At 36.6% G+C, this 17,760-nt stretch overlaps 1 protein-coding gene across 1 annotated transcript in view; it reads left to right on the top strand.

Moving 5' to 3' along the window:
- Positions 1 to 17,760, top strand: part of LOC128862579 (zwei Ig domain protein zig-8) — a 186,755-nt gene that overhangs the window by 143,796 nt on the left and 25,199 nt on the right. The window contains exon 5 of the mRNA XM_054101301.1: positions 13,790 to 13,998. Within this exon, the coding sequence (XP_053957276.1) occupies positions 13,790 to 13,998 (209 nt within the window). The remainder of the gene's footprint in view (positions 1 to 13,789; positions 13,999 to 17,760) is intronic.

Raw genomic sequence — 17,760 nt, 5'->3', positions numbered from 1 at the left:
TTTCGCTCATGTCTGGAGAAAGTTCGTTTTACGGTAGGGTACATTTTCCCGCTACTTCGTCATATGTGCAGCGCGCAAGCCAAAACTCACATACAAACAAGAATTTACTTGCACACATAGGCACACACACACGTCATTGCGGTTCTTTGTATTTAAATTTACTTTCAGAATTGCATTTAAATTGCGGCTAAAATGCATTGAAAAAGTCAAAGTCCAACTTCCTTACGGCCATGGCAAAGGAACTTTTGCATAGCCAAAAGCTTTTAACAAGAAAACTTTTCGCCACTCAACGGTTAGGGACAGAATTTAATGGAAAATACGAAAATGTCTTATTTAGTTCAACTTTTGCACACCATTGAACGATTCATACATTAACGCATATGTATATGTAAATATGAGGGTGTGTATGTATGGGTGCGCCTCGGCTCAAGCGCAAGACTTAATTTTGCATGAAAAAGCAATAACAACAGAATAAAGTGTCCAACAACGTAAAAAATACTTCCAATTTCAGCTTCCAACTAAAATTTGGCCATGTGTGAAAAGTGTAATTGTTGAATGCTTCAAAAGTTTTCTGAAAAATTTCTTCACCAATGCCTGAAGTCACCCCACCGCCAGCACTTATTTTGAAAATTGACTTTTAGTGGTTTTCCAAATAATTTAGTATTTATTTGAATAAAAGTTTGCATGCGCCCCAGTCGGAAATTATATTCTTTAGTCAATACTTCAGGAATTTGGCAAAAGTTAAATGGAAGGTGGTGCAAAAAGTATTTGAATAGGCTAAAACTTGTTTTACTTGGCTCTTATATAACTTTTTTGTTGTTGTTACTTTACACTTCCGTGAATAGGAAAAACTGCGGAGTAATTTGCGAAGTAATTTGTCAGTGGTTTTAACTTAGCCTTGATTTCAGTACACTTCTCCGAACCATGTGGCACTTACTACTCAAGCAAATCGTCATCTGATTGGCCAAATTAAAGAGGCGTTCAGAACTCAGCTGGAAACTTTCTGGAAAATCTGGTCACATAGGAGTCCTGTAATACTACTTTAAGGTCGATTTGAAAACTAGCATCGTGTTTCTACATTTTTCGGTCACTTCTTCCAATAATTTTGGTCATAGATTTGAACATGTTGCCGTACAAAAATCAAATGGTTCAACAGCTGGTGTTTGCCAACTGTGAAAGCTGAGTGCCGTACGGTTAGAGCTTTGTATATTTTAATGGCTGTTGAAGCTGTCTAGCGAGAAATTGATGATGAGCGACGAGGAGCTTTTCCAACTCTCTGGACACGTAAATAAATGAAATTTTCGATTGTGGACAACATACGAACTCTCATTCTCTCCTTGCTGTTTACTCAGACCATCTGATTGGGTCATACTTTTCTTTAGATTACAAGGAAGCGCGGTGAGCGAGTTTTCAATATCAAAATTGCTTGAGTTCGAGTTAGAAGATAGCTGGTTCCCGAGCGAAAGTATCACCGCTCGTCCAATGCGAGATATCATGCAGATATCGCCCGTTTGATTTCTTCATTAGAGAATTTTTATTAGACTGATTTTTGATTGGCCCGATCTGACTTGATATTGCCCAATCTAGCAAACTCAAAGTACTTCCTGTGGGATTGCTCAAGGTACAGATTTCGCCCAGAAACCGTCAATCTGATACCGAACACCTTCTTGTTCGTAAAATTCTGATAAATAGAAGCCAACGCGAAAACTGAGCCAATAACCCATAAACCTTCAGTCTAAGCAGCTAAAACTCGGCAAAGGTGGAATACTGGTATACTATTCAGATGGTTCTAGATTCAGTTCTGTAGAAAAATAACACAAAATTTAAGTTGGATTAGGTTGAAATTACTCCTGCTGAAACCAGTGTTACATTTAGACCATAATTAGAATCATATCGTGACATTTTTGTAAACACAATTTTACTAATTCGTTTTTCTGAACTAACCAGTGGCTCTAAATATATTCATCTCTTCTTCTTCTCAATTGGCGCGATAACCGCAATTTTGGCCGAGTTTAACAAAGCGCGTTAGTCGTTTCTTTCTTGTGCTAACCGGCGCCAGTTGGACACACCAAGTGAATCCAAGTCCTTCTCCACCTGATCTTTCATGCGCTGCGCAATGTATATGTCACCGTAAAGCTCATACTGCTCATCGTTCCATCGCCTGCGATATTCGCCGTTGCCAACGTGCAAAGGTCCAAAAATCTTGCGCAGAATCTTTCCTCAAACACTCCAAGCGTCGCTCCATCGGATGTTGTCATCGTCCAAGCTTCTGCGCCATACGTTAGGACGGGCATGATGAGAGTCTTGTAGAGTGGTAGAGTGTAGAGTTTTATTCATCGAGAGAGAATTTTACTCCTCATTTGCCTACTTAGTCCAAAGTATCCTTTGTTAGGGCCTATGATGTCAATATATCTTCATCATTTACCTTAAAACAATATCCACTACCTCACTTAGAATGGCTAAAAATTTTGCGCTCAAATACCGAAGTATACTTTTGCGGTTTATTACCAACAACGATATGAATATCAAGTGTGATCAATTTAGGGGTATCGAATGTTTAATTGAAATAAAACAATGAAAATTCAACATGATTGGACAATCTTTATTATTTTTTTGTAGAACCATTCATGGCATTTACATTTTAAGAACAATCTGCGCCGTATGAATGACTCATTGGAGGGCTTCGGTGGGTATCTCTTCAATAATTTTAGTAATGTTGGCTTCCAATACCTCAATCGAAACTGTTTTATGCACAAAGCATTTCGACTTTACATGCCTCCACAAATAAAAGTCCAAAGGTGTGATATCTCCCGATCTTGATAGACAATCCACTGGTCCGAGACGAGAGATAAATTGCTTACCGAAACAATAGCAAACGACGCAGTAAGTCCATTGATTCACGAGCTGTATGGAAAGTAGTATTGTTGAAACCAAATGATGCGGCGGTCATGAGCTTTAATTTCCGACTTCAAAAAGTCGTTTACCATGGCGCGGTGGCACCCACTATTCACTGTTACATTAACGCCAGCGTCGACTTTTTTTTTACAGAACGTTTATTTTCATAATACAATTAAGGCGCAAGTCTTTCCATGATGAAATATCAATAAATACTACAAAAAATATATATGTGGTTTGACAGTAGTCACACGTGACCTGTAAACAAACCCCTTTGTATTCCGATCGCCCCATTTCAGTAATATTTGCCGCCTGCAGATGGCGGGTACTTCAGTTTAAAAAGCATTGCAGACATTTAACCACTACCATGCCATTTACTCGTAGATCTTTCATGGCAATTGTTTTGATCTATTCTACATTCTAGAAAATAAAAAATATTTTATCTTAGCGAATTTCTCAATGAAAAGAAAAAGAGAGGAGAGAGAGTTAAGTAGCGTGTTGATCGTTTGGTAGCAGCTTTAGAGACTTACTTCCAATCATTCATGAAAGGAACTACTTATTTTTGCTTTGAGTATTTTAAGCAGTTGCGAAAGCTGAATGGTTTGGTGCGTGACTAGCATTCAAATGATAGAAAAGTTTATTTTTTTCTAACAGCGGTCACCTACAGGGTACTTTCTTCTCGTACAATGCTGATATTAGAGACTCAACCGTGTCGCTTATTTGATATCAAAGCAATAGAGAAGGAATATTCATGTAAGCACACTTACATACGTGCATACACGTGCATATATTTGCAAACGAAATAAATGAACCGGAAGAAATGTACCTTAAATGATATAAACGGAATTATTTACCTAGTTCAGTTGAGCAAATGAGGAAAGAAGAGCAGAAAACAGCAACGATTCCAACTGGTTCAAGCTGATCAAAAGTAAAGCTCGTTGGGGAGGGTTGAACCGAATTGTGAAAATAATAAAAATAAGAATCACAAACATATGCACATTTACAGGGTAAAGCAATCGAGCGGAATCAAAAGATTTGTAAACAAAAAATGTGCAGATTATGAAACGTGGAAAGGGCAATTCTGATCGAGGAAACAAGTTAATAAATGTAAATTACGAGTCACGAGCAGGTGTTTGTCCAAAAGGGTGCATTAGTAGTGATTTCTGTCCCTGGAACCAACTTAAATTGTCAATTTTTTTTTAATTAAAGTAATTACAACTAACACACGCGGCCATAAACGCTTAGCGGTTACCGCCCCAATCAAGAAGAAGAAGAATTACAACTAAATTTTCATTCCTATTGTTATTGTGCGTAGAATGGAATTGTGGATGATCGGAAAGTTTTTCCTAGCGCTCATGCAATAATGAAACTTAACTTAAATCCAGTAGAAATAATATTGAAACAAGGGACTCATTTCTCCTTTGCAAACTTCACATATGTTTTTATGAGTCTTGGCAGTTCACCGAGGAAGAGCAAATGTAGCTCGTCCGTTTTCAATATTTACCGACCCAAAAATATACCATCTAAGTCTCGCGAAAACTAGACCATGGCAGAGAAAATGCTCTGTATTATTCACATCCTCTATGACCTTATGTTCGAACTTGGAACTCTAGGAATTATTGATTATGATGGTCCTCATCCTCCAAGCAAAATGCACACAGTGGATTATCGTGATCATGGATTGCGCTAAGTAACTAATTTTATAAGGGCTCCCAGCCTATTTCTCCTCTGCTGGGAAGAAATTTTCGTGGTACGTCTTTTCAGCAAACTCTTGGTTGTTTTGAAGGTTTCAATACTGCACCAATGAGTCTAATGAGATTTACTACTTAGAGTCTTGACTACCCGACAGTTACCGTAATGGTTTGCTTCCTAAAATTTGCTTCGGCACAATTGGACACTTGAAAAGACCAGTTTCTTGACGTGAATATCACAGTGTCTCGACATTCACATAAGTTCAAGCTCATTCAGCCTTGCAACGGAGTTTAGCCTATTAGACTATTAGGTTGGTTAAGTTCATCGCGTTTTGTTGATGCCTTTCCGCCAAAAATGCCTGATTTGGTGTCAAAGAAGTTGTTGAGCCAGTTTCTTATCGAAGTAACGCCCTTCATACGCGGAAAATATGGTAATCGGTCGATGCAATGTCCGAAAAATACGGCGGCTGCTGAAGGATCTCTCATTCGAACTCTAGAAGGGCGGCCTTGATGGCTTATGCAACATGGTAAATCGGTAAATCGCAGTTCATTCTTTCCGCCAATTCACGACACCGCTCCCCATCAAAAGTGATTTGAGACGTTCTCCGAATTCCAAAGACCTTCCACTGCAGGACGTGTCATCGACGTCGAAGTGGTCATTTTTGAACTTTGCAAACCATTTCCGTGCTGTAGACTCGCCTGTGACATCTTCTCCATACTCGTCGCAAATGCCCTGTGCTGGTTGATTTGTTGGTTTAAATGGAGATTCTTCCAGAATCGAACTGGCGCTTCCGCACCATTTTGTTGCCACATCCTCATTACCAACTTGTTATTTACAGCATGACTATATCCAGTCTGCTCGGTTCAGGTACCTTATCAGGTTGCAGGTTGACATTTAAGCCAGACAGCTGTTCAAGACTGTCGAACAGCGGTTTGCCCAGGGTTAACATTTTGTTCTTCCGTAGGCCAGGGCATTCGCAGAGGAAATAAAAGATTGTTTCCTTTTCCCCCGGCTGTTTGCAACTGTGACAGTATGTGTTGTGAGCGATGCCCATTTTGCCTGCTTGTTCCCCCACAGACCAAAAGCCAATTATCACTGTCGTTAGTCTCCAGCCGTCCCGCCGTTTCATATTTATCAATGTTGACGATTGCTTAAGGTTGTAGGTGGGCCATAACGTTCTGCAAATTTTACATTTCGTCTGGTCTTTCCATCTACAATCCGCGATTCGAGGGTATTGTTGGGATATTATATTCTTGCCAGTTCATCCGCTTTTTCATTACTTTCATTGCTCCGATGTCCCGGGACCCAGATTAAGGTAACTTTATTGTTTACGCTCAATGTGGCAAGGCTAGTCCTGCTTTGTTCCACCAGTTTAGAGGTTGTTGTCGCCGAATCCAGTGCCTGGATTGCAGCTTGGCTATCCGAAAGAATAGCGATATTGCCCTTAAAAGAGGGATCTGCGAAAATATTTATTTTTGTCTCCTGGATATTCCATTTCTAAGCCTCAAAACTAATAAAAAATTAAACAACTCAAAAATATAAATAACATGGTTTTGTTGAGCAGAAAAAGTTCTATTGAATGAATATTTACCCTTTGCCAAACACCAAACAAATCGTTGTAAAATAAAAGAAAATATAAAAACGCTATGAACACAAAGAAGGTAATGCACGATTTTACGAGCTCTAGCAATAGCTTAAATATTACGCATATCTTAGAATTAATAGATTTTGTTATAACTACAAAGGTGATAAGGAAACTAGATTTTCAGCGTAAATCTTCACGCTTACAGGTTTCTGGACATTTTAATTTTCAATTTTCAAAAATAAAACTCATACCCGGCATTTGTAAATAAAATTTACAGCTTTCATTTCATCAAAAATCATTTTTTGTCCTTCCACATTTACCAATGTTCTTTGAATTTTTTTCAAAATATTTCTCAAATGCGTGCCCTCCGGCTTCAATCTATTCAAAAAGAGTACCTCAGAGTACCATAATAATTTCAGTTTTGGCAAAAAAAATCAAAAACAAAAGCACACACAATTCTCTACGTGATTTCTACAAACAGAAACAGACAGTGCAGGAGCGCTGGACAAATATTTGATGAAGTCAAAAGTTCTCAGCGATTTCTGCTGGATTTCCTTAGTGAGCCCATATCGCACATTCATCGAAAGAGAGCATACGGCTTCAAAAAAAGTTCTCTACATGTTTTGTATTTGGTGAAGCCAGTTGTTAGAAGCTGAGTTAAATAAGTACAGTACAGGAACCTGTTGACAAGTTTGGCAACTTATTTTAAGAAATCATTTTCGACTTTTATCATTCTTATATGAAATATAGTTCATTTAGGTGCCGTAGACAAATGGGTTTGTGGGTGACTAGCATTTGGAAGAGCACAGGTATAAGACTCCAATTGATAGAAAAAATTGTATTTAACAACGGTCGTCCCTCGGCAGGCATTGGCAAACCTCCGGGTATATTTCAGCCATGAAAAATCATCTGCCATTCAGAAGCGGCTTAAAACTGTAGGTGCTTCCATTTCTGAAAAACATTAAGACGTACACCACAAATTGGAGAAGGAGCTCGGCCTCGGTGACCGAATGTTGTCGCCAAGGAGTATGCCCCATAATTAGCGCTAATAGGGTTCATATCTCAATCCTCCTCTGTGTGAAAAGGAATTTTGCTATCACCCTGTCAGGTCTTTTCAGATAATTTTGATTGTTTTGTAAGTGATTGATTTGAAAGTTTTGTAGAGCCTTATGACAGAAAAAAGGAATGTAAAAATAAAAATATTTTGAAGTTCAGTTTGATAGCTAATTGCACTATAAAAATTGCAAAGTTCGCATTCTGATATAAAAAATTTGTGTGATTTCCTTGACCGCAGGGCACTCAGAGCAGATCCAAAGGTTAATAAAGTCAGTCCATTAACTCTTCTTCTTCTTCTTGTTCCACATTATTTGGGACTGTGTACTTTTTTATAACAGCATTAGGTTCTAGATTGGAGTCCAGCACTCATACCATCTTCTTGGGTCCACCTAGCAGTCACGGCATATTCGGTATTTCTAGCATTTCTGCTTTTGCAAGTCGCCCGTCAGCCATTCTTTTGACATGGCGACCCCACTCTTTGCGATATCGTAGGCTCCACTTAGTTACATCTTCATTTTGGCATATGCGCCCCATCTCTTGGTTTTGCTGGTGATCGAGTGTAGTGCATCCTGATACAGTAAGTAGAGTTTGCATCTCTGTATTGTTCGTAATTCACTGGGTTGCGAAAGTGTCAATTTAAGTTTCTACACAGGTAATAATTGGTCCGCCGCACGTTTTATAAATTCTGATTTTAGTTCCTTAACTCAAAATTGGAAAATTTGCACATTGGCGATTCTGGCATAAGTGGGACGATAAAATAACAAAAGCCACAAGATTAAAATCGAGTTTGTTAAAGCAGAATATTGAACACCCATCGAAAAATCAGTCTTCGAAATAATTAACTTATTTAGGGCTAAACCTGCCCACTGCTTAAGGCCAAAAAATTCAATATAGCAAATTAAGTTGCACACTTAGAACCTGCCAAATGTTTGGTATGGCACGTGTGAACATTCCATGATACCAATGAAGAAAGGTGATGTCCATAACGGTTATGGTTATGGTTACATATAGTCCAGAATAAAGGGTCGTTCAAAAGAGACGCCTAGCTGTCAGTAGTGAGTAATTCCTATGCGGTACCTTTTTAATGTCATATTCGTCTTTTGTAAAGTGGACGGATATACAACGTTTTATGGTAGAAAACGGGTTAGAATTATTGAAACTTATGACAATGGCGGACCTTTAAGAACAACAAATCACAAAATTCGAGACGTTTTTCGGTGGAAATAATCGTTAGAATGAGTCAAAAATTCAAAGGTTGGCGAAAAACTTTCAAGAAACTGGTTATATCGAGTATATAAAAACGATAGGCAATCCAAAAACTGGGCATTCTATATAAACGTTTGCTGTAGTACAAAGTGTGGCTGAACATCCTTCAACTTTGTTACTTCGAGGTTCTAAGTTAGAAAGCATGGATTAATCGACTCTTTGGCGGATTTCCCCTATTGTGGGGGTTCCAGTCAGATTTTCCCTATAGCCGACATAGTTCTTAAGAGCCGTATTTTGAATAAAATTAATGAAAACCGAAAGAATCTACATTTTTGCATGTTTTAATTTGAAACAACAGCGAGGCTCGTCATTTGAAAGCCCCTTTACGATATACCGTACTTCTACGCATTGCTGCGGAAGCATACATTTGAGGGTTTATAGATATATGTATGTGTTTACAGGTATACATATATGAAAGTGTATATGCACCTGTCCATGCAGATGTGGACACTAGTTAAATGTGACGCACACAAATTCATTTAAAACCATTCGCTACAGCAGAACAAAGCGGCATATATGAGAAGCTTTTAACGTTGTCGGGCAGATTCTAGCTGGTGAGAGTCTTGCTTTACTACACTGCCGCACACAAACGCATACACAGCGGGAGATTAGCCCAAAAATTATTGCTTGGTACAGAAAATGCTACGAAGAAGGCTATGGGGAACAGCTGGAAGTGACAATGAAAAAAAACTTGAGATGTAATAATATGAAGAAACAGGAATAGAATATGCAACGCCAACAATCCACCAGTACCTGAAAGTGCCAAGTAGAGCAGACAAACTAATTTAGAGTTTAACTATATTAGTTTTCTCAAACTTAAAAGCCTTGCAACTATTTGAACCAAGCGCTTGTCAAAATTAAAATAAAAACACTGTACTTCAATTTTAATAATTTGGCGAAATAACCAATCTATTTGTAGTATTGCGATCCAATTTTTTTGATTTGAGAATTTAAAGACTTTACCAATTGCCCACATAGTGAAGAACAAGAGCGGATGAGATAAGAGGATGCTTGATAAGCCCAAATTCGTGCCACATTCTGACCAACTTTCATTTGAATTTCCGCTTTCAATTCACCACTCCTCTGCTCGTTAAAGAATTTCGCTGCTCGTTAAGTGAAAAATGTGTACGTGAAAGCAACAATAGCTTAGCGATTATCAAGCGACTTTGCTTATAGCTGCTTAGCTTACAATATATGTATATGGGGCACTGAACAAAAAATCTGTTTTTGTAATAAATTAATCAGTGGTTAAATCTTTATAGCATTGAGCAGAATCTTTATAGCATAAGGGCAGAAAGCAAAAGTAAGAATAAAACACCTTAAAGGATTTATTTCGGTCTTTTGTAGTCAAAATTTCAAGGGTGCAATAGGCAATAGATATCTGGGACAAAACTAGTATTTAACGTCATTTTAATAAATCAGTATAAAATTATGTTTAATAGCTTGTATGCCCTCCGTTAATTATTGTAACTGATACTATTATTGTAACTCAGTCGTCGTGGAACCGAATTTACGAGTGACTGAAGGGTACTAAAACCGATTTTTGCCCATTCCTCTGTTTACTCCATTTATTCCGGACTGTCTAGTTACCTTACAAGTGGTATCCGTAGTCTATCTACTGCGCGGTGTAGACCGAATTGAACCCTAGCTTGCTTAAGTATCCTTAAGGGATGCTCACATACCAATTTAATTTAATCTAGTATAAGATCAGTTTTCTTCCTTGTCAGTTCATATGCAATGCAATTTTCGGGAATGTCTCTATGTCCAGGGATCCTGACAACGTTCGTTGTGCACTGCTTAGTTGGTTAACTTAGATTATCTCTATATTCATTTGCTACTTTAGACGAAGTATTATTGCATTGTAGATTGACTATCGGAGGAGATAGTGATCGGCTGTGCTGCGACGTGTGAGTCTCCGATGCACAACGCAGCCTCTTTTATAGCTATTAACTGAGCTTGAAAGACGCTCCAGTAGTATTTTTGCCGTAAGCTTCAATTCATGTGTAGCACTTCTGAGTGGACGCCACTCCCAACCCTATAATATAGTCTGGAGCTATCATTGTAGATAGCCTCAATGTCTTTCCAGTAAACTTAGATTGAAGCCGTCAACGTCATCCCATTCAATTTCCTGGGATTCGTATGGACAGTTTTTTTGAAAACAGTGAAATTTCAAATGCCTATATCTGAATTATTTCCTTGGTAAATATGCCTCAAATCTGTTTACGTTGCAAATATCTATGGGGAGAAGGTCCAGTAGAGAGTTAAGGATGCATGTGTAGCTGCGAGGCAGCAAGTCGTGCATGCTTTATGCCGGTATGGCAGTATTGATGGGAGTTTGCTCTTCACGTACGGCATGCTGAAGAAAAATTCCACTATTTGAGTAATCAATTCCAAATTAGTTAATTTTTCCTACAGGGTAGTTGAGTAACGCAACTGCAATATGGATTATTTCCCTAAAATCTCTCCCATATCTACAAAGGACGAATTTTTGCCAACTTTTTGATGTTTTCTATGCAGGTATTTACATACATATATACGAGTATGTGTATATGTCTAGAGTACGCAAATTAATTTTGAGGATAATAGGAGGCATGGAAAAGAATACCAGCTACATGCAAGTCCATATATATATGTATATATTAATGTGCGTATGTATGTGAATAGTTGGAAAAGGGATTTGTGTTCATGCGGTGTGCCACCTACCAGCAAAATGGCACAATGAGAGCTGAAGTAATAATTTTGGTACAAAAAATATGCAAATATGATAATGACAACAGGCTGTGTGACACTGAATAGCAATGCCGCCCAAATGGTTATAAAGACAATACGGCAATTCAATTTGTTTGTCGGAAATGTGAAGTGATTATGCGGATTATATCGAACAGCACAAGTTTTTACAAACATATTTCCAAGACACGTACGCTTAAGGGGAGAGAAAGAGGTGAAAATATTTCAAATTGATTTTTAGTTCAAGCCCAAGTGTGTGATGAGTGCTTTCGATTGCATACCGAAGTTCAGCAAAAGGTTGCGAGTTTGTGTGAAGCCAGCGAGTATTTAAATAGTTTTTTTGGGCAAATGTGCGCCAGTTTTTATGCAGCGCTGTAATGGTTGAAAAATTTCACCACCACATACGAGTATACACACACTATTGTCCTTTTGTAGTCTCCTCGCAGTGAAGCACCGAATTAGTAAAAAAATACTCGTTTACAACTGACACAACAAATTACGAACTTAAAAAACAAAAAATAAATTTTACCAGAAAAAATTTAAAATTTAAGAATACGTTTCTATTTATATATATTTTTTAAATTTTTATAGAAACTACCGGAATTTTCAGTTCTTAGACCAACAAAATACTTTTATAAAAATCAAAGTAAGGGAAAATGTTCTTCTTAAACCGACACTTACTTGTCTCGCCAGTCTAAGAAAAAATACTTTCACAAAAAAATTAAAATTTTGTATTGATGAATTTCCAGACTAAAATCTAACTAGTACGAAAAAGACTAGATTTGTACCCATTGCAAAACGATTTATTCATGCCTGTTTTATTTGAATTCAGCCTTTTATTTAACTTGTTTGGATATGTGTGAACCATTAAAACGAGTATATACTCAATTATACAGGATCAATAGTAGGTGTTATTTTGGAATGGATTGCGCTATCGAGAAATGATTAACGATTTTTTCGTCTGGACAACGCTTATTTTCTACAAGACGGCGCTACGTGCCACACAAGCAACATTGATCTTTTACGGGAAAAGTTTCCGGATCGTGTTTTCTCTCGAGGAGGTGATCACAATTGGCCTCCGAGATCTTGTGACTTTTTTCTTTGGGGCCACGTGAAAGAGAAGGTCTACCCCAATATCCCAGGGTCGATTCAAGACCTCAAAGATGGAATTCCTGAGGCTATCGAGGACATAGGGCAGCCACTTTGCAATTCGGTTATGGAAAATTTCATGAAGAGGATATTGTCCTGTAAACGTGGTCGTGGTGGTCATTTGCCTGGCGTTATTTTCCACTATTAACGGCATACTTTATTAAAAAATAGCATTTTTCTTTGAATATCAAAATAACACTTCTTACTGGAAAACCCTTTATTTATTTTTCCTTTCTATCTTTTTTATTTCTATCAATACTTGGAAAATTGAAAACTAACACAATTAGCAAATCTAAGGCTGCCCGATAAAACTGTGTAAAATTTTAAATTTATTTAATAAAAGGGGTTTTATTACGTATTGAGAAATTGATTTAATGTTTATAAATTCTTTAATTTCCATTTTTAATCCCAAATTATTGGTTTTGGTCCATAATTGGTCGAGTATTTTTTGTTTATTTTGAACTAGTGTGAGACTGGGATATTTATGATCGCAAACTGAAAATCAACATCTCGTAGAATATCGCCATTTTCTGCATGGCTCTGCTGTTTGTATGAAAAAACAAAAACATTTGCCTGGCTAGTTGCGTCTGCGATTTATCACATAGTTGAGAAGTAATTCACAACTACCAAATTTGACTACAGGGCAGCTATATATATGTATATATACACGTATATGCATATGTATTTAGGGATGTAGGTATGTATGTATATATTCGCGCATATGGAGCACAGCAAACCCAATTCGAGGATGCTCCAACTGCAGATTGACAAAAGGACTATTAACGTGCATAGGGGGATTGATATATACATACATACATACATGCATACATACATATGTACACACATGTAAACTAAATATGATCAATGTTGTTGTTGTGCGCACGTCGCCTCAGCGCATCCGTATTCACACTTCCGTCTCCGGTTGCTACGTGCTAATGCCACATCTGCTATTTCCAGATGAGACTCCGTTTCCCCGGTCGCAACAGCTGCACATCGAAACCTTAACACCAACTGATTTCCTCTGCCAAGCTGAAAATGTGAAATCTTTGAAATCTTCATCTATTTTTATTTCTCTCAATTGAGTTACTCGCCCCATATTCGATAAAAGTGTGTATGGGTGAAAAAAGCTAAAAATCCACACATGTAGCACCTCATTGAGCGTGTGGCCGCGTGTGTGACAGTGCTTGTGTGTGCACGTGTACGTGTCGTACGTGCCTGGCAACTGTTAATTTAGTTTATTGCTTTACATTCAATTGTCATTAGAGTGGCAAGCTGGTGCTACTACACCTGCTTATATTTTTTTCTCAAAATTATTTTCTTTATCACTTGGACCTTCACTGACTTTCTTTTGCATTATTGATATATACACACACATACATATTTATGTACATTTTTTTCCTGTTCTCTATTTACTTTTAGTGCCCCGCACAGAAATCGTAGGCGGGCCAGATCGTTTGGTCAAAGCTGGCAGCACTGTGGTGCTGCGCTGCATCGTTCGTGGCGCCCTCGAACCGCCCACCTTTATTATGTGGTTCCACAGTACGGAGCAAATAAACGGCGACTCGCGTCGGTATCGCACACAAGTCGATCGGAATTTACCCGAGACCGAAGGTGATGCTCACAGTACGGTAAGTGAAGCAAATTCAATTCACTTCTACTTAAGCAATTTTTTTCCAATCAAGTTTTGGACAGGTACATAAAATACTTTCAAATATGTATATTAGAGTGCCGCACCAAAAAAATTGAGTTTTCACCAGCAGAATTCTAAAATCTATTATATTTTAAGACGACCGATTTCAAAATATTTCGAAAATTTTTACTTTTTAAATGAAATTACAATAATTTTTAAAAATTTGTTTATTTATATCTACGCAGGTGATAGAAAAGTTATTTTATAAAAGGTCTGCATATGAATGTTATTAACGTATTCAACAAAACAGATATTTGGTATTTAAATGTATAAAAAAATACCTATCCATGATGCCTCAGAAGTCTAAATCGATCGGAAGATTTCCTCAAGCCTACCCAAGAACGTCAAAGTAACACATCGTGCGATTGGGGAACGCTTGGACTTTACTTCCACTAACATACTTAAATTCCAGATTGGATGAATATCTGAACATGAAAAATATTTTCTCGCGTGGTTTCCCCTACGGTGCTGTGAATTCGTTTGGCTTACAGTTGTAAAAAATTCAAGCTGCGTTGTTGTAGTCAATAGGCTTGAAGCTATACCGTAACTTGCGATTAAGTTTTAGAAAAAAATTCTATTCAGAAATCTATTCTCTTCATAGAAAGTAAGGCTTTAAGGTAACTAAAAAAAGCTTGATCTTAGTAAATAATGGAATTTTTCCAAAAAAATAGGGAAATTTTAAAATATAAAGAATTTTATAAAAATTTAATTAAATTTTAATTTTTTACCCTCCTTTGGGTCACCGGGTCTGGCCAAAGTGACTTTCTCGACTTTTGAGGTGAGTTTATATATATATATTATATATATATAATATATTAATTGGCGCGTACACCCTGTTTGGTGTTTGGCCGAGCTCCTCCTTCTATTTGTGGTGTGCGTCTTGATGTTGTTCCACAAATGGAGGGACCTACAGTTTCAAGCCGACTCCGAACGGCAGATATTTTTATGAGGAGCTTTTTCATGGCAGAAATACACTCGGAGGTTTGCCATTGCCAGCCGAGAGGCAGCCGCTATTAGAAAAATGTTTTTTTCTTAATTTTGGTGTTTTCACCGAGATTCGACCCGACGTTCTTTCTGTGAATTCCGAATGGTAGTCGCGCACCAACCCATTCGGCTACGGCGGAGGTGAGTTTAACATATTAATAATGTAGCTAACGACATGAGCTTCCAGGTAGCTTCCAAGATTATCTCTTTTCCAAATTTTTCTCTTTTACCTGTTTCTAAAACAAACAAAAAATTTCTTTCCTCAAACCCAAAAACTATCCTTTCCATTCTTAGTACCACACAATAGTCAGCGTATTATTTGCGTTGTGTCTGCTAAAAACAAGCAAAATTAGTAGGATTGCATCATCGCTGCCAGCAAGAAGAATCCGGCTATCGCGGTAATAGTGCAGACACACGAAATTTAGCGAAGTCCTCAACTATCTGTGCGATCCAGTATGAAGGCGTTTTTCCTAATCAACGACAGGTGGACATTCCCACTACTTAGCACTGGTAGCGCCAGGCAAGAAATCAAATAGATAAACGAAACCAACGCAGGGCAAATCTTGTCGAGGCCCTATGCTCCCGAGAGGAGTGAACAGGGGAAAAAACTGACAAAAAAATGTCTCGGCAACTACTCAATATTAGAATCATGACACTGTTTTAAAAGTTAGAGCTTCATTTCAATAGAAATCAAAAAAAAAAATCAGAAACGTCGAATATAGAAAAACCAGTTGAATTTTTACGGAAACATTTACAAAACTCAAATATTTTAAATAATTAAAAGTTAAAAAAAAATATATACATATTTTTTTTTTATTTCTTATGGGAAAGTATGGAAATATTTGTTCTTAGACCGACAAAATACTTTCATGAAAAACCAAAGTTGTAAATCCCAATAGCTCGACAACCACTCAATATTTCTATCATGACATTTCTCTTGTCCAAGACATTTAGATACAATTTTAAAGGAAAAATGCCAAGCTGTCATTTGGACATAACTAAAAAAACTAAAAATTTCTAAATTTTATAAAAAAAATTTACCACAAAAAAATTTACAAATAACAATTTTTTTTGTATTTTTTATGGGAAAGTACGTAAAATGTTTGTTATTGGACTGATTATTACTTGTCTTTCACAAACAAATTAAAATCTCTTTTATCTCTATACCTCGGCAACCACTCAGTATTTCTCTTATGAGTTTTTTCTCTTTATTGAATGATAGATACATTTTAAAGGAAAAATCCAAAGCTTTCATTTGAACGTAACTAAACAAATTTAAAATATCTAAATTTTACACAGAAATAATTAAATCAACTTTTTTTAATTTCCCAACGGAAACTATGGAAAATATTTTGTCTGAGACCATTACTTGATTTACACTTCACAGAAAAAAAGACTTTCGAAAAAGTAAAAATTTTAAATCCTTGTCCCAAGCTTCATACCTATAAAAAATATGAATGATTAAATTAAAATAAATTCAATTTTTAACAAAAAAGAAATTGAAACATTTAAACATTGAAAAACTTTAAATACATATAACTAACAAACAATCAAAAATGTTTAACTTAGAAAAAAGGAAAACAAAATTTCAAAATATAAAATATCGAACATTAAAAATAATAGTATTTTTATAAAGAAAATTATAGTAATTTAAAATATTAAACTTTTTTCTTAATTTTTTTATAAGTTTTTATAGAAAAGTACGCAAAATGTTTTTTCTTATACTCACAATTATTTGACCTTCAATTCTGAGAAAAGAGTACTTTTACAAAATTTTGAATGTCGGGAACCACTTAGTATTTTTCCCCCTTCACTTGCACATTTTATTATGAGGTATAGTAAAAGATCTTCACAAAATTTTCCAAAAATTGAATCGATGGAGTTCTTAGACAGTAGTTCCTTAACTAAGAAATATTTACGTATAAGGCTTCGAAAGCAAATTTATTTTTGTTGCGTGCTTTGTGTATAAATTTTAAATTGTTTCCATGAGAATGCAATGTTTCGAGCTTTTTTCCAAAAACAAATTTTAAAATAATTGTTAAAGTTTTTAATATTTTTTTAAATCCTTCAATATTTCTTCTCAATAATTTGAAAAAATGTTCCTACATTTTTGTTTCTTAATTACAACACCTTTTCAAAGTCGTCCAGGATTAAACGAAATGTGCTAAATAAAAGCTGAGCAGTGGCTTTATTTTGACTGCCCACTGGAAGTACCCATACAAAGTCGGCGTTGCGACAATTGCAATAACAATTATCAGCATTTCTGAAACTTTTATTTCGCACGTCTACTTGCCGTTTACTTGTTCAATGGCAATAACATCAAAAACATTCCTCACGTTCAACAATGGGCTGCCTTGTCGCATACGGGTGTAACCAAGACAGTCTGGCCGCCTGGCGGCATCGTCTGCTCCGCAACTGCAATATTTAATAAACGAATAAATAACTTATAACTACTTATGCGTGTTTGCCTTTGTATTTTGCTTAAGTTTATTGCATTTTCTGTATCCGCAGTTATTTCATATTTCCTAATTGGCTGCCAAAGCTAACGTTGAGAGTTGTGTTCATGTTTCACAGCACCAACATTTTGTTAACAATAAATTCAGATTAGCATAAATACTCTTAAGGCGCGGCAACAGGCAAGGAACAGATGGCTACGCATTTTCACCAGGCCGAAGTGCAAACAAAATAGAAGAAATTGGCTATAAATTTAAATAAA

The sequence above is a fragment of the Anastrepha ludens genome, chromosome 2, assembly GCF_028408465.1.
Source record: "Anastrepha ludens isolate Willacy chromosome 2, idAnaLude1.1, whole genome shotgun sequence".
NCBI classification, from domain to species: Eukaryota; Metazoa; Arthropoda; class Insecta; order Diptera; family Tephritidae; genus Anastrepha; species Anastrepha ludens.
The sequence above is the reverse complement of the archived record's forward strand: the minus strand, read 5'-3'. Positions and strand labels throughout refer to the sequence as shown.